At 42.7% G+C, this 25,669-nt stretch overlaps 1 protein-coding gene across 2 annotated transcripts in view; it reads right to left on the bottom strand.

The window, feature by feature from the left end:
- DMXL1 (Dmx like 1) overlaps positions 1–22,540 on the bottom strand; it is a 2,236,090-nt gene extending 2,213,550 nt beyond the window's left edge. For both annotated transcript variants that reach the window (XM_086961064.1, XM_086961065.1), the window contains exon 1: positions 22,093–22,540. In XM_086961064.1, the coding sequence (XP_086817190.1) occupies positions 22,093–22,179 (87 nt within the window). In that variant the 5' untranslated portion in view covers positions 22,180–22,540. The remainder of the gene's footprint in view (positions 1–22,092) is intronic.
- Positions 22,541–25,669: the final 3,129 nt, after the last annotated feature.

Below are 25,669 nucleotides of genomic sequence, written 5' to 3'. Positions count from 1 at the left end.
CAGTCCATAACTGATGACCAAATAACATTGGGGAATAACAGGGGACTCAGTAGATTAGGGGAGGGCGAGAAAGGGTCTGGCACTCAGGACTGAGTGAAAGTCGTATCCTGGAACATAGCCGGGGTGGCGGCTAAATTCAAATGTAAGGAATGGAGAGACTACATAAACAGATTCCACATTATATGTCTTCAAGAGACCTGGGCAGTTGAGCCTGGCCAATACATATTGGATGGGTTTAAATGCTTTGCGGTCGCAGCTGTAAGGGCGGCATCAGGGAGAGCTATTGGCGGTTTGCTTACCTATGTGGATCTCCGCATACAAGGGACATGGTCCGATCTAAAATGGGATTCAGTGAATATGAAGGTGATAGGCTACCGCAACAAGGGGCTAAACATCACGGTTAGGCATGGGCGGAAAATCCGTTCCGCTCGCGGATTTTGCGGATTTTCGGGAAATCCGCAATCCGCGAGATTTGCAAATTTCCCGCAAAATCCGCAAATCCGCGAGCAGCGGATTTTGCTCGCACTGCTCGCACTGTTCGCGTGAGTTCGCGCCCCGCGAATAAGTGCAAAATTGCAGAAATACGATCTTAGCAAAACTGAAAGTAACTACTTACCAGGTTCAAAAGTTCAGGCTCATCATTAGTAGCCATTTCCTGTAGTGCTTCCTGAGGGGCCCCTCCAGAGTTCAGTTGCCAGTTGAAACTATTATGTGACCCTGCTCTGAACCTCAGAATAGTTACACATATGCCACAAAGGTCCTGAATTACAGCTAAGGGAGACAAGCAGGAGCCAGGCTGGAAGTTAAAATCCATTAATCAGCCCCTAATTCATTATTGTCAGTTGGGGCAGGGCAGGTGTTGTAACTAATTTTGCAACAATGAAAGCACTTAGCAAGTGCAAAAGATCACTAATCAGGGCGCACTAAGGAAGCAGGTGCCAGCTAAAAAAATATTCTGTGACACATTATTCAGCCCCAAATTAATTCAGGTCACTTGAGGCAGGGAAGGTGTGCTTTGCTTTGCCGAAAATAATGTACACTGGACAACCAGAGGGTGTGGTGATGAAACAGAGGGTGGCATGGGTGGGCCAGAGGGTGGCATGAGTAGTCAGAGAGTGGCAGTGGTGACAGAGAGTGGCAGTGATTAAGAAGAGTGTCCCTAACAGGCTGGACACGTAGAAACAACAAGTTCGCAAAACTTGCGACCCGACAGGTAAGTTCGCAAATTGCGAAATTGTAAAAACCCTCGCGAACTGGCAGAAACACGGGCGAACACAAAAAAAAAAATCCGCAAATTCGCGGGAATTCGCGGATTTTGCGGATTGCGAATCCGCAAAATTCGCGAACGCGAGATCCGCAAAATTCGCTCATGCTTAATCACGGTGATAAACTGGTACAATGCCACGGGAACAAACGTCACTGCCAATCCCATTAAAGAACTGGATGGTCTTCTACAGGCAGAGCAGGCTTCTAACAAGCCTGTCAGGAAGCCATATGTTATCCTTGCAGGAGACTTTAACTGTCACCTGTGCGAGAGATTAAGACACATTAATAAAGAATGGTCAAGCTGGCCAGCAGCAAGTGGGCCACATTTTGTCCACTCTGCGGAAGGGTTGGAAGTAGACAAGCTTATCAATAAGCACAACCTGACACATGTAATGGACCTAATAAAAGTAGATAGTGCTGAGGAACCTAACCCAACATTCAAAGGCAGAGGATGTCACTCCTATATAGATTTGATCATGGTCTCCCCTACACTCAGGAAATGGATTGGCCACTTTAATATTGAACTTAGCCCCTTCAGTGATCACAACCCGTTGGTTGTGGTCTTAACATGCCTTAACCTTGAAAAATCAGAGGGTAGATCTGGCATTATAGAAAAGGCTACAGACCAGGGAAGGAGATTAAGGTGGGCCAAGATAAACGGAGATGAATTCTACCACAACCTTGTAACAAATGGCCAAACATATATAAATGTCTGCCTTGATGATACTGTGGTAGGAGAAAGTGTAGTCAGGGCATTTGAAGAAATAGCCCGCTTGGTGGACGGTCTATTAAAATCAGTAAAAAGCCCAAAAACAACTCAGAGTCCGCGATGGTTCGACCATGACTGTACTAAGGCACTTAAAGAGAGACCAAGGGATAATCTTAAAATAGCTTGCTGTAGATCAAATTACAAAAAAAACCTTGAAATCTCGCAAATTAACCCTGCAAACCCAGGTATGGGAGGACCTAAGGGAGGCAGCAGAGAGGAGGGACATGGCTGCATTTTGGAAAGTCATCAATGACCCATGTTTTAGCGACCTAAGCAGGCCAGAAGTGGTGAACACAATTCTACCCGAACAATGGCATACCCATTATCAAAGCCTTTACAGCCACACGGGAGCGCCACAGGGGGAGGATGGAGCAAGTCCACCAGTATCCACTTGTTTAGATTTCTCCCTGACAGAAGTGAAACTCGCAATCTCAGGGCTATCAAAAAACAAAGCGCCAGGCCCTGACGGGATACCGCCGGACCTCTATTTGAGCAACACCAACTTGTGGGCCCCCATTCTCACGAGGGTCTTGAACAAGGCAGTAGTGGCAGGATTGCCCCGTTCCTGGTCCACGGCTACCATTGTGCCCATTTACAAAAAGGGGAATCGGGACAACCCACAATGTTACCGTCCCATATCGTTAATCGACGTGACGGCCAAGGTCCTGGGGCGTGTCATCCTAGGCCGCAATCTTGGGCAGAGGACAATGATATATTATCGGACACTCAATACGGTTTCAGAGAAGGGCGATCAACAACAGATCAATGTTTAAACCTATACCTTCTGACGGCGAAGTACACCATTGCCAGTAAACGGGCTATGCACATGGGGTTCATGGACCTCTCCGCGGCCTTTGATCGCGTCAACAGACAAAAACTATGGGCCTTGATGACAAACCTAGGAGTGGATGAGGGGCTGGTTGACACACTAAAAGCCCTACATTGGGAGACCACAGCCACAGTGAGATACACGAACGTAGGAAGGAAGACAGAACCATTCTCTTGCACCAGTGGAGTGCGTCAGGGCTGTATATTAGCCCCATTCCTATTCTCATTATACATTAACAAACTGGACAAAGAGCTAGTGAAGTTGGGTGTGGACTCCCCCCAAATAGGTCAGCGCCCGGTGCCAGTCCTCCTATATGCGGACAACGCCGTGTTGTTGGCCCGCACCTCACTGGGACTCCAAAAACTGATAGATGGCTTTGTCAACTTTATGAACTCGCTCGACCTTGCAGCAAATCTGGAAAAATCATATGTAATGTCAACAGGCATAAGCACCAAGAGGGTCTTTGTACACAGGATAGGATCCCACAGGCTGGGCAGGGTGAAGCCCTTTTCCTATTTAGGAGTCCTATTCGATGAGAAATTGGAATTCAATAGTCTCATTGAAAGAAACGAAGCCAAATTGGTGGCATCAACGGGTGCCATAATGGCATACGGGAAGAGGCTTGGCAGATGGTCACCTGAGCAGATACTCAACCTGTACAGATCCATTGTTTGTTCCAAAGTTTCATACGGTGATGAAGTATGGGGTTTTAAGAGCAACCGGGTATGCCAGATCCAAAAAGAGGAAAACAAGTTCTTCAAAAGGTTATTAAAGGTTCCCCAGTGCACCCCCTCCTATATTACACACAATGAATTGGGGGAAACATACATTGAAGACAGAATAATGATTAGACCACTCTTGGCTTGGATCAAAATTTGGATCAACCCAGAGGCCAACTTTAGCCGACAAATCATCAAAGACTGTATGAGCCGGGATAGAGGGGTACAGATCCCATGGCTAAAGTATGTAAAAGTCTCTTTGGAATCAATTGGCTGCAAGAATTCCTTTTTGGACCCCGAGTCCATGACTAATCTGAATAGGACTCAGGTTAAAAAACTTTTTTTTGATTGGACATCCTCGAAAAGGGCCGACAGGGAAAGGGGGAAAATCGTCTGTCACGGCGCATTGCCTGCTGAAAAAATCATGCAGAATGGAACCTTATTTGGCAGTGATACACAATGCGCAGGAAAGATTTTATATGACTCGTTTCAGACTAAACCTCCTACACCACCTACTTGCGTTCTCTCTGGTTTTACAAGTACAGTGGAGTTGAAGGGTACCTGCGGCTGCGACGCTAGGTCTCCGCAGGATACCCTTCATTTTGTTCTACTATGTCCCTTTTACTCAGTCCCTAGGCGTAAGTTTTTACTAAGGATTCTGAAGAAAAAGAAGCTGAGACAGGCGAAAGCAGCCTTACTTTTTGTACAAGAAGCTCCTGATCCCCACACCCTATTATGTACAATAAGTTTTATCAAAATGGCAATGAGACTGAGAAATACACGAGAGGCGGTGGATTTTAATCTTAATAACCTGTAAATTTCGCCCCATATCAGTAAATCTCCTTAATGAATGTGTCGCCCCATTTTAGGACATTTTCTCTCTTTTTTTAAACAAAAAATCGTCTTTTTTAAAGAAAAAATGTTTTTAGAATTCATGTTTACTTTGTATGCTCTTTTATGGTATCTTTTGAAGTGCCGAATAAAGGTATTTGAAATTACCAAAGATGTTGCATCTGCCTTTCCTGCTTTAAAGATCTTAGCAGAACAGTTTGGCCAGCTCTCTGGGTACTAACTCAATGTCACTAAAACCCAAGTTATTCAATCCTCTACTATGGGTTCTTCCAGAGTCCCTCTGACTCAATCCGCAACATATCTAGGAGTTAAACTTACGGCATCAGTAAATAATATTCCAGATCTGAATATCCTGCCGGTAATTGAATCACTCAACTCTACCTTGGTAAGACTGGATAATCTACATCTCTCCCTGTACAGCAGGTTCAATGTCCTTAAAATGCTGGTGCTACCAAAGTTTTTATACTTATTCAGAACTATTCCTCTGGAGTTCTCCCAATCTAGCTTGGTCAGGGCAGAGAGGACCTGCAATAGATTCATTTGGGGATACCACCATCCTCGCAGGGAAGCGAAGTGGATGGGTCTTCCGAAAGAACGGGGGGTTGGTCAGTCCCCAACCTTTTGCTCTATTTTTGGTCATCTTTGATTCAGCATTTTGGTGAACCATTGTTTGGGGATAGGGGGCTGGTACCATTGGCATGTAGGCCCTCAATTTATGAAATAGGACTAGGAGAGGATGCTAAGGTGATTTTACTGCGGGTTCTTGAACCCAGTTACTATAAAAAACAAATTCAAGGTTATTGAGACAATGTTTTCAGTATGGGGCAAGATCCGACGTAAATGGGCTATTCCCAACATTAATTACTATACGCCCTTTACAGCTGCCAGGCTCCTACCCCTTATTTTTCAAGATCTAACCACCTTTAGGTGGATGTCACTAGGGTTGGAAGTTTTAGGGGTCTTAGGTTTGGGTGGGAGTATGGCCTCTTTTTCATATCTAAAAGATGTTTCAGCTTAACACCCACGATTTTTTCAATTATTTTCAGATCCGAAGCTTTGTAGATAGGACGAAGGACCAAGTTACCATCATGTTTGATAGGATTACATTGTTTGAACTTATTTTGAGGAGATCTAAAATTGGTGTAATCTATCAACACTTTCTAGCTGGCCTTCCGGATGATATGGCTGTACAGATGGCCAAGTGGGAGGTTAAGCTGGGGGTGACATTGCTGGATATTACTCAGCCCTCGAACTGGCTGGCAGTATATTCATCTATGGAAGCTTACGCTCTCAGTGTTTTATGTCCATGTTTGATCTTTATTATACCCCGGCTAAAATCTCCAAATGGAGGGGGGGGGGGGGGGGCACGGTTGCCCTAGGTGTGGCCTTGCAGCCGCAAATGATGTGCTTATGTTTTTTGATTGCCCAAAATTGGGGCAGTTTCTCTCGGGTGTAGAGCAATTTATTAATACTAGGCTTAGGATCTCAGTTACTCTTACACCAGAGGTGGTGATATTTGGGTGTGAAAATAATGCAGTATCAGGGAGATCAAGGCATGCCTCTGCTCTCCTGTTTATTGCTATGTCCCAAGTTTACCTCTGTATTACATCAGAATGGATTAACATAGACGTGCCTACCTTTATAAACTGGAGAGCAAGGATCCTGGCCTTATATAATCTGGAGTCTGCAGTCTTGTTGAGGTGGGGTAGAAGGAGGCGGGAGTGGGGCCAGAAGATTTGGGCTCCATTGGTGGAGTGGCTTTGCGAATAAAGCTGTAATTAGGGTTGTTTAGGTTGCCTAATTATCCATTAGTTCGGACTTACTAACCATTGCTTTGCTTGTTTTGTTCTTTTAAGTCAATCTGTTTTGGGCTAGGTTTGTATCTTATTTGTCTTCTAGCCAAGCCTATTTAGTCGCTACTATATTATGCGCATGTGTTTGCCAGTGGGTAGTACTGTAATGTAATTCTTTTGCCACAGCTATTATGTTGTTGTATTATGGTTTTGTGTGTTTCAAGCTTTAATAAAATAAAATAAAAAATAAAAGAATGATGTATAAAAGGAAGGAAAACAGTATTAAAATAACAGAAACAATGATCACCTCAAATGCTCATTCGTTGCTATTTGGAAATATGGTTCAAAGTAGGAGTTATTTTATTTTTGGGCTACTCTCTTGTCCATATATTTTTTGAAGTTCAACCTCTTAAAGCATGTGCAATTTCATTAACGTTATGTACGTATGGTCTCCTATTTCACTTGAGTTAACGTATTTACTAAATAGTTTTGGGGTTAATTATAGGATCCTTTGTTCTATGTATGCTTTTGATCATGAAGGATCCTGCTATATTGTGTTTGGCCATGTTTATGAAACAATATAGCCTTATAACCCGCTGCTGAGGGCTATTCCAGTTGTTAAAGACCCTGAACCCAAGTTATAGAGACACTGGCGAGGGCCTTTAAACGAGGGATAACACCTTTAACAACCAGTATAGCACGAGCCGGAAGGCCATTAGAACATTCCACCCACTAGGGTAGCATCTTCTAAATTAAAAATGGAGAAACATGAAGTCAAACATTGGAATGGTGGCGTTTCGGGCTTATATGAGCCATTATAAGCCTGAAGCTACTCCGCGGTCTTCAAAGGAGCTCTCAACATTCCAAGGTTTCAACTTAAATTAATAATCAAGGTAGCTACTATCATTGCCTAGATTTGCCATAAGAATTCTCTAAGAGCAATCTCTGGATGATTCGACGCTAATGAAATACAAATTGCTGCCTGCACAGCTAAGGCCAAGACTGTGTTATAACTAATTTAGGTCAAGGTTGGTTTGATGTTTACTACCAATGGCTTTCTTTGAACTCGTTTTCTTCTTTCTTTTATGTGGAATTAAAGGTGAAGGCCTCACCTTCTCACCGAGTTCGGCTGCATCTCGAACCCCCTGCTGTTTTAACTCTAGTTTTGACCTCAGCTGGTATCTATTCTTGACTACCTCTCCTCGACTCTTCGCCTGCTTACTGTTTGCCCGGTCTCTCCCCTTATACTCCAAGACTCTAATGGCTTTGGCTTTATAAAGTTCTACTTGCGTGGGAGTTTCAGTATCGGACACAAAATCCGTGCTCCCTTCCCTCTGATTCAACAGAACTGGCACTACTACTACAGGTGAGGCTGCCTCCATACGAACACTACCCTTAGCAGAAGTTACTGGAGAAACTAGGGAAAGGTACTTATTAATTGAGAAATGCCCCCAGCAGACAGGTCCTCTGTAGTGTTGCAGCGGGAAAACGCTTCTCCTGCGCTGCAAAATATCCCACTTCCAAATAACCCCCTCCTGGATCCCACCACAGCGTCTTAATTTGTCACTTATCTTAAGTTTGCAGGGGTGCTTGGACAAACTCCCACGTTTGTAATAGACTCCGCCGCCGAATTTCCCACGTCTGCTCTAGCCGGTCTCGTCGCCTTGCCTCTTGCGTCCTGCGTCCGCCCTTCCTCCACGTCCTCACAGCTTGCGCCTGCTGCAACCATCCCCCTGCCCCAGGGTCCTAGCGCCTGCCGCCAACTACAGCCTCTGTAGATTTCCACCGCCTCAGATCTCCTCGTCCGCTAGTAGCAAGTAAGCGCAAAGAAAAACCTCATTTTCCTGCTGAAATCTTACACGCAGGCTTCGCGCTACCTGTTTCTCACCGTAGGGGGTCTATCGGAACATCCCTCCCGTCAATCCGATGGGCTCGGGTGAAGAGCTCCGCGACAGCCGCTAGCCTGCCACTGTCATGTTCCCTAAGCCATTGGTAGTAAACCTCCCTAGCAGATTTCAACGCAAAAAAGTACTCCTTCTCTTAAAAGTTATTTCAAGGTGCTAGAGAAAATGAATTCTTTAGAAAAAGGAGCTAATATGGGAGATGCCCGGCAGCCCATCCAGAATACGGCACCCCCCTCCTCACCAGGTCCAGTCTTAGTTAACAGGTACACCCCATTAGCCGAAATTCAAACTGAGGAAAATCTTGAAGACCTAGAGAGTCCAGCTGATATAGACAACAACATTCTAATAAGCAGTAATGAAACTAATAGTCCCTCTGAGAATTTTACTCTCCATCAGGATTCCTCGAATCTACAGACATTAGAGAAAGCGGGAAATAGTAATTTTGACTCTGTGGAAATCCTCAAAAGTGCATCCACAATTGCTCCTACAATCCATGTTGTATCAGAAGAAACTACAGTGAAAGACACTGGTTTGATCTCCACTCCCTCCCAGGAGTTTGACAAGATTGGCCTTCTATTCTGTTCTTTAAGAAGCGACCTGATGGAGAAGTTTGAAATCTCGGAGACAAATCAGAAAAGACTACACGACAGGTTTGACCTACTGGAAACTAGATTAGAAGGAATAGAAGCGCAAAGAGCTACTTTGGAGAAAAAGGTCTCTACCCTTTCAGATTCTACAACAGAAAATAGTGAGGAATTAAATGCCTTAAAGAAACAGAATAAGACTTTAATGATGGGCATGGAAAGACTGGAAACTCATTCGAGAAGGAACAATATTCGCATTTTGAAGATCCCTGAAGGAGAGGAAGTAGGGGATATAAGAGCTTTTGTCTGCAGACTCCTAAGGGAGGGAGTATTGAAAGACCGCCCGGATATAGACCTCGAAGCGGAGGTCCAGAGAGTCCACAGAGACCCTTTTAGAATACATCAAGCCCGTAAAGGCCCCGGAAAATATTGGTCTATTTTCAGACCTACACCGTTAAAGAGCTGATACCGAGTAGATCTCTAGCAAGTGCCTCTCTACATTATAGGGCCAACCCATATCAGATCAGGTCTGACATAGGAGGTAGAACGGCTCAGAGACAATGGGAACTGGGATCAAGAATGCCGGAGTTAAGATCACTGGGAGCAAAAGTACAGATGAAGTTTCCAGCCCTGCTTAAGGTTATGTGGAATAACAAACTTTCACCTATAACCAGCCGGAGGAGGTAGACAAACTGCTACAGAAAATGAGGGAGTAGGTAAGGGGGTAGGTTAGTCAAGATCCAATTTAGTAACTCAGATCTAGGAGAAACATAAACCTGTACATTAAACTGTACGATATACATAAAAAAAAACAACAACAAAACTCACACACAACAATGGGGCTCGCATATCACATCTGAGGGAGTTAAAAAAAAAAGGGAAGGAAGGAAGGGGGAAAAAGGAAGGGAAAAGAAGAGTAAGAAAAGGAAAAAAAAAGGCGAAAAAAAAATCTTTATTTCTTGGTTTTTTTTGGGAGAAGGTAGGCAAGGAGAAGGGAAGAGGGGAAGTATTAAAGATACACTAATTTACACTAATTCACGCTGATGTTAGCAGATATAGCTACCGATGCAAGGGACAAGTAGGTAGACAGGGTGCTGTAAGGTGGAGGGCTCCATAGGGACAGTACAAACGCCCAAGATGAAGGGAGGGTTCCTTGGGGGAAGGAGGGGAGGGGGGGAAAAAAGAAAAAAAGTCCTCATTTTTGCAAAGAAACTCTAAAATTAACATTTACATATAAGAGACTTGATAGAATGGAAACCCTCATGAAAAATGATGACGCTAAGAGAAAGGGTACGGTATGCCTAGATAAAATTATAGGCGATCGCTTGTTAAAAGACCTGGAATCTATTACCAGTGCCCTTTCTAGTGGTGACCGTACTAAAAACTGTAATTCATCTACAACAAACGGGGCTAAAGAATTACCGATTGCTAGTAGTCCGTCCTTGCCTACAACATCCACGGTGGAAGCAAATACAAGGAAAAACAATTCTGCCCCAGGTTTGTCATCTATTCCTTTACCGTCTTCCACCGCTCCTAGCGTCATTAAGAACAACCAGAAATGTAATTCTGTCACAGGCACAAACAAGCAGAAGGTCCCCCCCAATCCTGGCCAGCATAAGACTCAGCATGAGGACAACAGGCCTTTCAAACATCAAGGCCCTGCTCTACATCTTCCACCTGAGGCATGTCCCTACGTCTTGGTCCTGGCTGGTATACCACCGCTTAGGGAAGGGCAAGGAGAATCTTGGGTTCAGTTACACAACAAATGTATTGACTGGTTAACCAAGCATAAGGGGGTCGGCTACGATATATCTAAAGAAATTTTATCCACATGTCGAGTAACCTGGGTCGGTCCTCTCTTTAAAAACATCAATGGGGACTGTATTATAGTCAACTTTAGGAACCCTGGCACTGTAAAATTTCTGTTGAATAAGAACTTTGTCCAGCCCGGTCCATCCACTGTGGTGACCCCCCTACCCCTGAGTTACTTTTACCGACCCCCACATAGAATGATGCAGCCACCTCCCTTATTCCCTCTGCAAAACAGATTCTCGATACTTCGTGACCTGGGTACCTTGGATTGACTGTCAGTTACTGATGAGGATCCAGTTGTTGTGGTCCCTGAGGTCGATTTTATACAGGAAGCACCATCTGAGGTGCTTCTGACATCGCGGACTCTTCCTTGCTTTTAACCCTACAATGTGACCAATCGGTGAACCAAATAATAGTATCTACCCAAGTGTCCAATCAGGATGTCTGTCTACGGCCTGATAAAAACTTATCAATCCTTAGTTGGAACATTGCCGGCCTGAAGGCAAAGATGGAAATTAAAACTTGGAAGGACTGGGTAAATTGCCACGATGTGCTAATGTTTCAAGAAACCTGGTGTACAGCTGATATGTTATTTGAAGGGTATAGTTGCCATAACAGGACTGTATTGGCCCCCTCTCTAGGTCGACCTAGTGGGGGCTTATCAATTTGGGCTAAAATATCTGCAGAGGCCAAAGTTGAAGTAATGCAAACTAATTGTCTAAGTTTTATGGCACTGATATATACAAAGAGGATAAGGCTATGTTTGATTAATTTCTACAATAATGATTTTTTATCTCAACCTAATCGTAATTTTATACATTCGTTTGATTTTATTGATGAAATAGTGGAGGGACGGAAATACGGGAAATTCGACGGTATTTGTTTAGGAGGGGACTTCAACGCACATATACACTTACGAAATCCCCCCTGTAGGAGAGGCGCAGAATTATCCAATCTCCATGCAACCAGAGAACTCGTAAATTGCATGGAGCATGCTGGTACTGAAATAAGCACTGCCCCGATTCCCACATTCAATGGCCATGGGAGTGCCACAACGATTGATTATATATTTGTTTCATCTCCCCTTGCCGATGTTTTAATTAAAGCTGAGGTAGTGTGCAAAGTATACAGCGACCATTATCCCATTGTAATCCACTTAAAATCTTTTGGGGGTAAGCTACCACAAAATGAAATTGGAGCAAGCAATTTGGAAGTTTCAACGGACAAACTAAGGGTTGTTTGGAGGGGAGTGGATAACAGGGGAGTCTTGGCAAAGGTAATTAAAAAACATCCAGTACTGATTGCTAATTGCCTTACTATTGATAGCTGTGCGGGTAATGTGATCAAATCATTTAGCGAACTCTGCTCCGCAATAAAAAGTGAGATCTCTAAACCTGTACCCAGGGAACCTGTGGAAACCCCGAGATGGTTTGATGCCTCTTGCTCTAGAGCAAACCGGAATTTAAGGGCCGCACTCAAATCCGAACCAAGGGACATTTCCCAGGTAAGGCTGCTCAGAGCAGAGTATAAATCTACCCTACGCGTTAGATCTAATGAATTAGTTAAGGATCATTGGGAATCTCTCGCACGTATGGCTGACCTAAAAGACACCACGGGGTTTTGGAGGGAGGTAAAGAACCTAAGATCTTTAGGTTCAAATTTAACGCCAATTAATTGTAATATCATCGGGCCTGTGTGGGTTGACCATTTCTCTAAAATCTATGCCGCATCTGGCAACCACACAGTAACCCCTCCCCCCTTAAGCCCTTTGAACATCTCTTTGTTTGAGGTCGAGGATGCCATCATAGAAAGTGCTGGTAATAAAGCCCCTGGCCCTGATGGGCTTTCGATTGATCAATTAAAATGTGAACTTAAATTTTGGGCCCCACTGGTATGTAACGTTTTTAACAACTTAACAAATGAATCTATCCCCGAAACGTGGTCGTGTAGCACCATTGTACCTATTTTTAAAAAAGGCGACAGGCTGGATCCTGGGTGCTATCGCCCTATATCATTAATTAATAATACCCTGAAAGTTTTGGGTAGGGTAATCTTTAAAAGAATTAGAACCTGGGCAGATGAAAGCAAAATTCTACACCAAAGCCAGCTAGGTTTCCGCAGTAGTGTGGGCATGGTAGAACAATGCCTGAACTTAAATTTGATAATGGCAAAATATAACGTCGCTAAAAAATCCCCCCTATATTTTGGTTTTATGGATTTAAGTTCTGCCTTTGATTTTATAAATCGTTCCCGTTTATGGTCCATCCTTCTTAACTATGGTTTAGATGATTATTTGGTTTATTTTTTATCTTATCTTCATAGCGACTTAAGAGCACGTGTGCGCATTAATCAATCTGGCGAAGTTTCCAGTGATATCAGCATTGGCAGGGGGGTCAGACAGGGATGTGTGCTGGCCCCCCTGCTTCTTATTCTGTATATTAATGAATTGAGTAGTTCCCCGAGTACCCTAACAAAAGATGTACCATACGTAAACGGGACCCCAATACCTACCCTTCTTTACGCAGATGATGCGGTCCTAATGGGCCGCACACCAAAGGCACTGCGTATCTTAATTTCAGGTTTTGTCAGTTTTATGGCTGATCTAGGTTTGACCACAAATTTGAAAAAATCCCTTATTATGAGTTGTGGCCCTAAAAAGTATAAAATCATTGAGATTACATCAGGGGCAAACGTTCTAAAAAGTACCTGCACCTTTCCTTATTTGGGGTTGCTGTTTTCCAACACTGGCTCCTGGCAACCACAGGTCTCTTATGCAAGGAACAAGTTGGGTAAAGTGATAAATAACATCATCTCTTTACGACAACCCAACCATGCTGATGTGATTGCGCCACTAGTAAGGATTTATCAAACCCAATGCATCCCAACGGGCACTTATGGCGCAGAGGTATGGGGTTATACAAACTGTATCCATATCCAGACCGAAGAAAATAGGTTTTGTCGGAAGGTGTTGGGTGGTGTTATCTGTTCCCCACACTATATATGTCATAGTGAACTAAACATCCCATATATAGAGGACTTTGTTAGAACAAGACCAGCACTCTTGTGGCTAAAGATATGGATGAATCCGGCCGCCACATTGACTCGTGATATAATCCTGGATTGTTTAAATTGTGATAGGGCACACTGTATACCGTGGTTAAAAGCTGTAAAAGAAAGTTTAGCGAGTGTAGGGCACGGTCATTTGTTTATTTCACCTAGTTTAATAAATCGTTCACATAAGACCCCCATTCAAAGGGCCCTATATAATTTATACAGAGAGAAGCGGGAAAGGAAGAACTTTTCAAAGTGTACTGTTACAAAGTATATGGGCCATTTGATCCCTCAAACAGTCACCCAGGCCCTCCACAGAGATATCTACGTTTACATCTTGGTAGATGGAACAGGAGCCTACTGTTTCGCTTTCAGGATGGGAGTGTTGTAAACTTATTAAACTTCCCCCTGGGTTACAATAAACATCTGGAAACCTTAAGTTGTCCATGTAACCCAAATATGAAACAGAGTCTTATGCACTTTTTGTTCTTCTGTGACTTTTATAAACTGTTCACCGCTCATTATTTAATGCCTTACTGCCGAAAACACAAGTTGTTGGATTACAGGATAGTACTGAGGACCTTATTATTGTTGGGCTCAGATGAAGTAATATTCAGAGTGAGCTGTTTTCTTAAAGCTGCTGTTCGGACACGAGCCATTTTGCACATGGATGTATAATATTTGCACATCGCACTATGCACTTTATATCTTTACTAATTTGCACATTCGTATTTTGTATGTATATTGATCTTGATCTTATTACTCTTGTCGCTATTTTTAGCTATCTAAATTTTGAATTGTATATATTGTATATATTGTTTTTAAAAAAGACATTTTTTGTGATTTTGTGGAATTGATCGGATTATGCCTTCTGTTGGTTGTTATATCATTGTACTGTATTTTTCTGAAATTGTATCCTGTATGCACTTTTATGGATGTCTTATTGCGAATAAAGATCTTTGACTGACTGACTGACATATATAGACAAACACGGATATATAAGTATCTATACGGATATTCAGACAATATCCTGGAGAGTAATATCTGGCCATGGCAGTAAATCCCCATACAAGTAGTAAATGTAAATAAATGTGGGGTATTTGTAAAGCGCGCTGTTACTCTAACCGAGTGTCCTGGCGCTGCAGACCGCTGGGGAACCCGTCCTGGTTTCCCTGTGAGATGGTCCCTTTCTGGGTATCTCCAGGGTGAAACCAGGCATCCCCGGCATCTGTGGGGGGCCGTTGTAGAGATGAGGCAAGCTTAATGCCCAGAGTTACCAAGTGTGTTCCCTGGTTAGAGTAGGCACTGAGGCAAGAATTATCGAGTCCATTGACCACTGGTCCACGACCCTGCCGCGTCGGGAATTGAACCCTGGTCCCGGGCCGTTCTCTGCTTACAGGTCTGCCGCCTCTAACCAGTGAGCCACACCTCTCCACGAAGATTATCTCCTGGAATCTTAATGGAATAGGAAGCTTCAAGAAACAACAGGGAATATATGAGACTTTCTAAAGAATCTCGAAGCCAGTATATACTTACTTCAAGAGACACATCTTGAAGAAAAAGAGAGTGTAAAAAGGCATTGGGTTCAGGACATTCTATGTTCAAGGCAAAAGGGAATATCCAGAGGAGTTGCAATAATCATTAGAGCAAATAAGGGCATTAAAATACAGAGATGGGATACAGACCAGACCGGGAGGTGGTTGATAGCCGAGCTCTTAATTACGGGCTCACCATACACTGTTGCAGTATTTTATGGCCCGAATGAGGACAACGAAATTTTCTTGGGCAAACTTGAAAGGGCCTTAATCCCAAGTAGGGCTCCTTTGATTCTTGGGGGGACTTTAATCTTATTTTAGATATTCAACTGGATCGCACCTCTAGAGCAAAATATAACTTGCCTAAAAAAAATGCCTCTCCGCTCTTAAAAATATAATGAAAGACCATAACCTGATGGATGCCTGGAGAACTAAGAACGGCAACCTCAGAGAATATTCCTTTTACAGTAAGAGATACAAGCAATTTTCGAGAATTGACTTATTTTTGATAGATCAGTCTTTGAAAACAGTCTTGGTATCTGTTATTCATATTCCCGTGGGCCTTTCTGATCACTCTGTAGTACAACTCAATATTAATTTCACAAATATCGCCACTGAACGAAGATGGACCCTAGATAGAACTATTCTCTTAGATGACAACATTGGAGTTAAAATCAAAAATAGCATAAGGGAATTTTTTTCATTTAATGAGGGCTCAGCACTGGAGCAGGTTTTTTGGGAATCATTTAAGTCCTTTCTTAGAGGTTTACTGGGATATCACATGAGGGTAAAAAGAAGAGAGATAAAAGATATAGAAACTAAAGAACTAGATTCTATTAAAAAGAAAGAGCAGGAGCACCAGTACGCAGCCTTGGAGGAAAGGAAGAAGATTCCAGAATTAGAAAAGGAGCTTCAAAGATTACAGCTGAGTCTTAAAGCTAGAGCTGACAAACAGATCCATGATAGATGGGAGATCAGTAAATTAAAAAACTTTGAATATGGAGAGAGGTGCGGGGCACTTTTAGCGTGTAAGGCCAGAGCAGACAGGACCAGAAACAACATTGAAACTAAACCAAAGGTCCTCCGGAGAGCAATTAATTGAGGAAGAAGAGATCAGGGAGGAAGCTAGAGGATTTATGGAAGAACTCTATCGGGAAAACATCAAGGTTGGAATAGAAGACTTGGAGAAATGGTGGTACCAAAGGACTTTACCCCAATTGAATGAAGAAGATAAAAAGACCTTGTCGAGAGACATTACTGAGGGGGAAATTAGAGCTCAGTTGAAAAAGATGAGCAGGAATAAAGCCCCAGGCCCCGATGGCTTGCCAACTGAGATTTATAAAGATAATGAAGAGGTGACTATTTCACACCTACTGTCCCTTTTTAACAATATTTACCATCAAAGAGGAGATATTCCACCCTCCTGGTTTGAGGCAACCATCACTTTAATAGCAAAACCAAATAAGGACCCAAAGAACATAGAGTCATACAGACCAATATCCCTCTTAAATTCTGACCTTAAAATATTCTCTGGGATTTTGGCTGAGAGACTATCCAAAGTTATCAGATCTGTCATTCACCCTGATCAAAGGGGTTTTATCCCTGGACGACAACTTAACGAGTTGACTTTTCAGGTCATTGGTGCAATCGATTATGCCGAAGTAAAGGGACTGCCACTTACCATTGTGGCAATAGATGCCGCGAAGGCTTTTGACCAAGTTAACTGGGTGTTTCTGTGGGACACCCTTACAAGGTTTGGCTTTCCACCACTTTTTATCCAGGCTGTCAAAAACCTATATGGGCGTTCTCGAGCTAAGGTTCTAATTAACGGGACCTTGTCAGATTGGTTCGAGATATCAAGAGGGACGAGGCAGGGTTGCCCCCTGTCTCCTCTCCTTTTTGATTTGTATATTGAGCCTTTTGTGATAGCGATACGTTCTGACCCAACAATTCTTCCTTTTAATATGGGTGGGCTGGAACTAAAGACGGCATTGTACGCTGATGATTTGTTGCTATACACCACTAACCCTTTAGAGGCCATCCCGAAGTTATTTAATCTAGCAGAGGAATTTGGAGCAGTCTCAGGTTATGGTATCAACAAAAATAAAACTGATGTAATGAGTTGGAATAGTCCTGTTCTTATACCAGATACAAAAACAAAGATCAGGTATTTGGGTATATATATTACTCAGAAACTACAAGAGACACCCAAAGTATCCTGGCAGATCGTGGTAAAAGAGATAGCTAAACTTCTCCAAAGATGGTCCAATCTTCCTCTTAGTATCTATGGAAGAGTTAATTTAATTAAAATGGTAGTATTACCCAAAGTGACTTTCCTATTTAATAGTATTCCACTAACATTTTGTAATAAAGATATTTCAAATCTCCAGGGAAAAATTGGTTCATTTATCTGGGCATCTAAGTCACCAAGAATAGCATGGAAGAAGTTGAGGAGCGGCTAAAAAGAGGAGGATTAGCTCTCCCAGACTTGTTATTTTACTGTTATGCATTCCAGTTGAAAAATGTTAGACTCCTAGCTAATAAGTTAGATTCATCATCACATGGTCGTTTGTTTCAAGCTCTGTTATCCGACCTTCCTATGGGTCTTGAATTTCTCTTGTTTAAATTTGGCGCCCAAAAATTCTATAAAAAAGTCAGCCTTAAAATTTTACTAACAGCCTTAAAATTATGGCAAGCAGCCTGCAAAATTTGGAAAATCCCCTACTATCATTTCTTGGCACCAATTTGGGACTTCCCCGGAACACCTAAATGCTTACTAGACCGACTCTCCCTTCCCCTGAGAGAGGCTGGTTTAAAACGATGGGGAGATGTCCAGATAAATCAAGAACTATTAGATTGGACATCTATATCTAATCTGACGAGAGGGTCCCTAGCGAGGTTTAAATATTATCAAATATCATCATGGTGGGGAAGCCAAAATTGGGTGTCAGAAACAGTGTGGTGTGAATTTTTAGATCTAGTTAACAGACAAGAAGGGTGGAAGGGTGAGATTTCAGCATGGTATAACATACTAATTGGGGCAAAGGATAGACAGGAGGAAGAGATTTCGAAACTTTGGGGGGATACAATAGGAGATAACCCGGAGAAACAATCGGAGGTCTGGTTAGACTCATTTGCAACATCTCAAAAAATAGTGAAACCTGCTAACCTCAGAAGAAATCATCTCCACACGGCATACAGGGTCTATTGGACTCCCTCCAAGCTTTCAAAAATATCGGGAATACCACACCTCTGTCCCAGATGTAAAAACACAGAGGCAGACGATGTACATATTTTTGCAGACTGCATAAAGATTAAGAACTATTGGTCATCGGTCTGCACCTTTTTAGAGGAGGTATTGTCCAGATCAGTCACGTGTAATCTCAGACTGATATTGATGGGTTTGCCAGAGGAATATGATATTAGAGACAGCATCACCCAGTTTATATTCTACGTGATTATAATTGCCAGGAGGGAGATATGTAGAGAATGGAAATCCCCAATTCCCCCTAGGTTTGCAGATTGCCTAAAAAATGTTATGACTGTTAGTAAAATAGACCTGTCGTGTGGAGGAGAGGAGGCGGCAAAGATCTGGGCTCCACTGATAATATGGTCGGACAGTTAGACAACAAACGTCCAATGATTATGCCAGGGGTTTGTGGTCCGGTCCTCCTCAAGACAAGGTACAGAGACGTTGATCAGGGGAGTTGGACTGGTAGAGAACCTACCTCTGGGAGACCTCTTGATAGCTAAACGCAATAATAGAATACTCCAGGGCGCACAGTTAGGTATTGTGTTGGCAGAATTGAGAGTTTCCATCTAGAGTTATTCCATCTGTGGCAAATATGAGGACACCAAATTAAAAAAAGGTTTGTTTGATGTATTTATCTACTTAAAAGGAGAACTGACCTCAAACTGTTCACACAATTGCCCATAATTGGTTTTAGTTATAAACATGTAGTATATGATGGCATTAGCTTCTTGTGGCTTGTTGATGTTCTGTCTGTTGAAATAACAGAATTTGTGTGTTGACTCCTAGCTTGTGGAGCTTCACAACAGAAATCATGATTCCCAAAATGTGTAGAAAAAGTATTATACACTGTACAAGCCTGATATAACTCATAGAATGACCCAATGTTGAAAACTTATCAAGCAAACTAGTAAAAATGATGGATAGCAATACTGAAACGAGCAAGATTAAAGTCTTAACATAAAATGTTTCAACATGATAAATGTGTGATTGGGTAGTTAATTAGCATGTTTTATTGTATAGTTGATTAAAACCATAACAATTAGACATAAAATAGTAAAAACTATCAACATGCTGCACTAAATTTTAAAAAACGTAATTAAGAGTAAAATCAACAATAGTCCAATTCTCAGGTAACCCATGGAATGTGCCTTATTAAAGTGTCAAGTACCTCAATCTAAGCCAATCCAAATGAGTAATTTCTGTCATAAAAATAGAACAATCTCATAGCCACTAATATTCATATTCGATATAAAATGTTCATAATATAAAGTTGGGAATGTATACAAACATCTGGTTTATAATAACGGTGAACTAAATTAAAATAGTGCCTAAATCCTTTCCATTGGGACTGGTGGCGCAGTTCAGCCTTGGAGCATGAAATGATTGTTGCTCTCTAGTTTTGTTAAACTTAGAGCCTCTAATATCCTGTGTTAATGCCTACTGGGCTTATCCCTCTACCTCTGCCCTACCCTCCTGGTGCCTACCTCACCAGTGCAGAATGCCCAAATTCAAGGGTACCCACCCAGGTGCCCTACCTAATCTTCTTTTAGGAGCCTTAAAATGCCACATGTTCTTTCTAAAAAGGATTAAACCTTGCTAACGGCACCATCCAAACTAGATAGTCAATGTACTCCAAATCCACTCTCACTTACACCTCCCCCACCCGGCTTTTGAGCAGGAAGCCCCTTAGTAATTGTAAAGGTTGTAATTGATAGCGGACGTTGTTTCAGAGGAAAAGCTATCCCCGGGTATTCAACATTAATTGGGTATAAACAGTCTTCCATGCGACACCATTATGTATAAAATTAAATGTGACTTACGTGGCTATTTCTCGCTTCATCTAATGCTTCAAAGCAAATGTTTTTATCGGTCACCATTACAAAGAGTACATTGCATGGTACCTTTAACATACAATCTTTAAAAACAGGTGAATTCTTTAGCACACAACATATTCTTTTGTTTTCAACTACACACTTTGCTTAACAACAATACAAATATTTTAATATGTCCTCAACATTTATAGTCATCCGCTGACTGCACTAGAAACTACTATTAGTGTGTATTTAAAATACCTCGTCCCTCCATACCGGTAATAGAGATAACATTTTTTGGGTTATATGAACTAGTAGATCCCCAAGTTATTTATCTTATATAAAATTGTCGAAACGAAAATCAACTTTTGACCACCCACAGATACATGAAACACGATCTTGCTGTAATTCCACATAGCTTGCAAATGTTTACACTCAGATCTGTTTACAAAAGAATATTTCAAGAATCAGCCAGTGTTATTAACGTACAGGTAGGTTGTCGAAATAGAATAATTGACGTTTTTCAACTGAAATCAACAAAAGCTTAACAAAATGGTTGAAAAAAACAAATTAACCAGACTCATGAGTCTCAAAATATTTAATTGACAAATAATTCTGAAAATCAAGCATGACTTGGGAGCAGATGTCCTGTAAAGAGGTAGAGAAAAGAGGAACGCCTACTACAAAACCGGATCAAAAGCACAGATGAAGATTAAGTGTAATAAGGGGACAGACTTAGACAGTGTATAAATGGGCTGGTACTGTCCGGTACGGAGTACCGGCACTTTTGTATTTTGAGAGAGAAAGTACCAGCACCTCTCAGAAACAAGCAGGTACCTGCCCTTCTATTTTTCCATTTCAAACACTGACTTGGATTGTATAAACGAAACTGTCAAAACATGCAGGCAACTAGGGATACTGGCTAACAGTTCTAACCAGGCAGGCCTGTCTCCACCAAACAAATCTGCCGCAAACTGCTTATCAAGGGGAGGGGGGCTCTAACACAGTCAAACCTCCGAGTGCTAACTTCAAGGAGGATGACAATGCAGTACATTGAGCCAAGGTCATTAAACTGCTACTAGTGGCAAGCATATGAAGGAGGAAAGTAACAAGACTATCCGGGCACGTGTCTAATTCGCTCTCACTTGTTATCAATTTTGGTTACCGCTTACAAAACCATAATATCTCAAGAGTGTGCTACCTCCTGCCACAGCCGGCACAAGAAATCGGATCAGAATTATATAAATATATACTACCCAAACAATATAAGCACCTGCAGGGCTAATCAGATCTGCCAGCATAACACAAACTTTAAAAATGCACGTCCCTCTCACATTTCCTCGTCCATCATAACACTAAGCGCTGCGACCCATAATACGATAACGCAATTCAGTGAGCATCATGCGCATCACACGATTAAAGCGAAGAGAACACTGTCCCACCACACACACCCACACGTTGCAGCTTGGGCAGGCGCTTCAGAGTATGCATGTCTTTCATGCGGACCCTGGTCTTGTGGTATTGGGCGAAGCGATTAAAAGCCTTGGGAAGGGCTCTCCAAAAAGCACCAGAACCATGTGCATGCGACAGGCCACTTCTTCCATCAGCAGTAATTAGACCCCCACCCATACACCCACAGGTGTTCAATATTTCCACTTTCTTCCTCGGTGTCCTGCGAGTTGGCGTGGGACCGGTTCATGAGCTTCCATGATTTGTACAGTAACAGAACGCAGAGCTGCTAGCTGGAAGAAACGGTAACAAGGTTTTGAGACGCAATACAGTACCTATGGTACCCCAGAATCAAAGAAGGCTGCAGTGGCTATCAGAGAACGTATGCCCTCTGGATACACATAGACTGGGTTCTGGACACACACTGCAGTCTCGGGCGCACAGCCCCGTCCCCTTCTCACTCACCGTGAAGGGCCGCTCGCCGGCGCTGCCCACGGAGAAACAGTGGTCCCCGGGGTTGACAGCCCCGGTCAGCACCTGGTGCAGGTTCATGGCCGCTGTAGCGCCGCTGGTCCCCCAGCTGTGGCCTCTGCTGTCAAACTGGTAGGCGGGTCCGGGGGCTCATCCCGGGAAGCCCAGCAAAAGAGGCGGAAGTGTCGGTGACAGCAAGCCGGGTCGCTGTGGCTGAGGCGGTTACGGCACGTCACGAGAAACAGTGACGCGGCGCGCGGAAGGGGCCTGGACGTGCTGCTGGAGCCGCGTGACGCCGCGCTCTGCTGCAGGCACCAGCGCGCTCTAGTGAGATGCGGCGTGCTAGACTCGCACTGCTGCTTTTCGTGTGTCTGAAATGCTTATCTTCCTTCTAGGATCGGCGTTTTCCATCTCTAGTTGCTTCCCGACCCCCTGTGATCCCGAAATATCGCGAGGTTCCCGCTCTTGCTTGTCGTGTTCCGGAAAGTAAAACGTAAACAAACACAACCCTTACTCTGTGGCGGGTGTTGGTCAAACGGGCCGGCTGTAATTGGTGATAAGCGGAACTACACCATCTGATCCAGTCACGCGCTGTGAGAAAGACCCCTTGTTCCCAGCTTTAAGGGGGCTGTGAGATTCTAGGCCGAGGTCTGTGCGATTAAATGTCACTTTATTTCAAAAACAAGCCATAACATTGTGGCAAAGTAAAAGGAAGGCTATCAATTCATCAACGTGCCGGTTCGGTATATTGTTTCTGTTTTTGCCACAAAGTTTCACCTACGTGAGCTCAAGAGGTGGCTACAAAAACGTCTGCAATTTAACGTTGTTATGAGAAATGTAATATACCGTTCTTGGTCAGCTACAGTTCGGACAGAGGCTGTTGTAAATCTGAGTTGGAAATGTTGGTAAAATGGCAATGTTTACAGTCACTTCTAGAAACCTTAATTAAGAAGACAATAGACATATTTTGAGGTTTTTTTTTGTCCTCGGAACATTTCTCCTTGTGCGAGGAGACGGTACAGAAGTCAAATTTTGTCCGTCCATCGGTACCTTGATCATGGATACTTTTCCTCTTGAGTCCCTTATTTGAAGTGATGTTGAGGGTAAAAATCAGGACTCCTGAAGGTGAACCTTTAGACTCGACCACTCTAGTGGCCTATTCCGAAAGCACAGATGAAAGGCTTGGTTCCACTCAACTCAACTCAAAGATTCTTTATTTCGGCTTGTTGCCATAAAAGAAACAATTCATATACATACAATAAAAAAGAGCAAGGTAAAACTATACAGCATGGAACTTAAAAAAAACATTGGTTAAAAACATTTCATTTGTATTAGAGACAATTAGTACACAAACAACAATAAAGTTCTGCAGTGGGCCCCCCACTAATAGCTAAAAAGTTTGTCAATTCTATCTCTGGAGTTGATCCTGTTTACAATTGATATCCCAGTTTTTTCCTTTGGAAAAAAATACAATGTAAAAATCTACTAACACTAAATATTATGGGTTGAGTTGTGTTAGTTGAGAGAATTCTCAAAGCCTGTGTACATGATCTCACGCCTAACGCTAGGCATATTGGTTTTATCCATCTATTCCTGGCCTGTGCATATACTGGGCAGAAAAAGAGGATGTGTTGCTCATTTTCTTTCTGGTGGCTTCCACACATAGGGCAACGTTCATCTGTCACTAGGTTTGAAATGTTTGGGCCACTGGCCCAACGAGCCAAAGTTGAACTTATTTGGAGATTACCATATCTAAATTTTAGAAATAAGGTTTTTGCGAGTGGAGGTTCTATTTCATCCAAAAAAGTATCAAAAAGTGGTTCGTCCTTAAAAATGAGGAACTTTGTTACTAAGGTCCCACCAGTTGGTGCACTTTTGATCATGTTAGTAATATAGGTCCAGAAGGCCCTTTTTAATATTTGTTTCGAGTTAGATGGTAGTTGGTCCGGGTTCTCCCAAAAATGTTTCAGACCTTGGTTAATAAGCCAAGTTTTGACATGTTTGAACCACGGGATAACTTTGAGGTTGTCAAGCTCCATAATTTCTTTTAGCCCATCCCTGTAATCTTGTAATTCGGGTACCCGCCATAGCCTAACCCACAGCAGCAATGGGCGTATTATAGTGTGGTGGTCCGTTCTTTTGAGGTTTAGGTCCAGTTGAAGGGGCACTAGGGGAGTGCCTCTCGGGACCCTTACCAAACTTCTCATGAAATTATTGTCCAGGACACTGAAAGTGCCCTTGGACCCAGGGCCCCAGATTTCTGCGCCATAAAGCACTGCTGGCTGTACTTTAAAATTTATAAAGTTCAACCGCCGGAGACACGGCTTTGCTAGTGCTCAGGCTTTGTTCCCTAAGGATAGGTTTTACATTCTGGGAAAATGTCATCTTACTTTTTTCCAATTGAGCTTTCCAGGAAAATTTGGAGTCCAGTGTCACCCCTAAATATGCAAAATGGGGGACCGATTCTAATTTTGCTCCTTTTAGGGTTAAGCAGCCTTTGTCTGATTTAATAGGATTTAGGGCCATACATTTAGTCTTTTTCCCATTTATCTCCAGTCCCTTCTTGCTACAATATTCACTGAAGGAATTCAATAGAGCCTGGAGACTTCTTTTGGTCTGGGAAATCAAGATAGTGTCATCAGCAAATAATAGGGAAGTTACCTTTTCGCCATTCAGTTTAGGGGAATCGTTTTCGCATCCCTCAAGATATGAGGGAATGTCATTCACGAAAAGGGAAAAGAGTGTAGGGGCCAGAACGCACCCTTGGCGGACACCACGCTCAATGGGAATTTTTGGTTCCACTCGTTTTTGTCAGGTTTCGGTTACGTGTAACTTTACCTTGAGTAATCCTGTTCATATATTCCTCCCCACCCGGAACTGTGGGAGGCTTGTCCTAATGGATCTGGGTGCTTATCTTCCTCCCAAAAAGCATCCATGGGTAACTTGATAACTTTCATAGCGTTCTCCAACGTGGCTATAATCAGTCTACCATGCTATTCGCTTGAGGTAAAAGGAGTGTGAACTTTCATGGTCAGAACTCCACTGTACACAACAAATTTTCTTAATTCCTTGTTGGGAGATTGAGCCAATAAATTAACAGGGAGACAGTAATGCTACGAGTAATGCTAAGAGCTCCTGTCTGAGCCGTCTTGAACATGTTTGGCATTTAAATTGTGCAGCAAACATTGTTAGAAATTGGGTTTCTGGTTGGCTAGGGTATGCATCGAAGCCAGGCAGAACCCATCACTCTAGTCAGGGCAAGTTACACACCAAAGATAACCTGTGGTCATCCTCTGGCAGTCACAGAGCAACACAATAAATACACCACAAAAGAGACTCCACACAGGATTGTATATATATATATATATATATATATATATATATATATATATATATATATATATATATATATATATATATATAAAGAAAACGCCATTCACATCCAAAGTCGAGTAAAATGACGAGAGTGAGCCCAGATTCAGTGCTGAATTTTTCGGTGATTTATTTAAGTATTCCACCAGCCATCCGCAATTCATCACCCATTTTTAAATAGCGAATTCGCAATTTCGGC

This window comes from Lissotriton vulgaris, chromosome 3_1 (genome assembly GCF_964263255.1).
Source record: "Lissotriton vulgaris chromosome 3_1, aLisVul1.2, whole genome shotgun sequence".
NCBI classification, from domain to species: domain Eukaryota; kingdom Metazoa; phylum Chordata; class Amphibia; order Caudata; family Salamandridae; genus Lissotriton; species Lissotriton vulgaris.
Note: the sequence above shows the minus strand (reverse complement) of the source record. Positions and strands in the feature narration are given on the sequence as shown.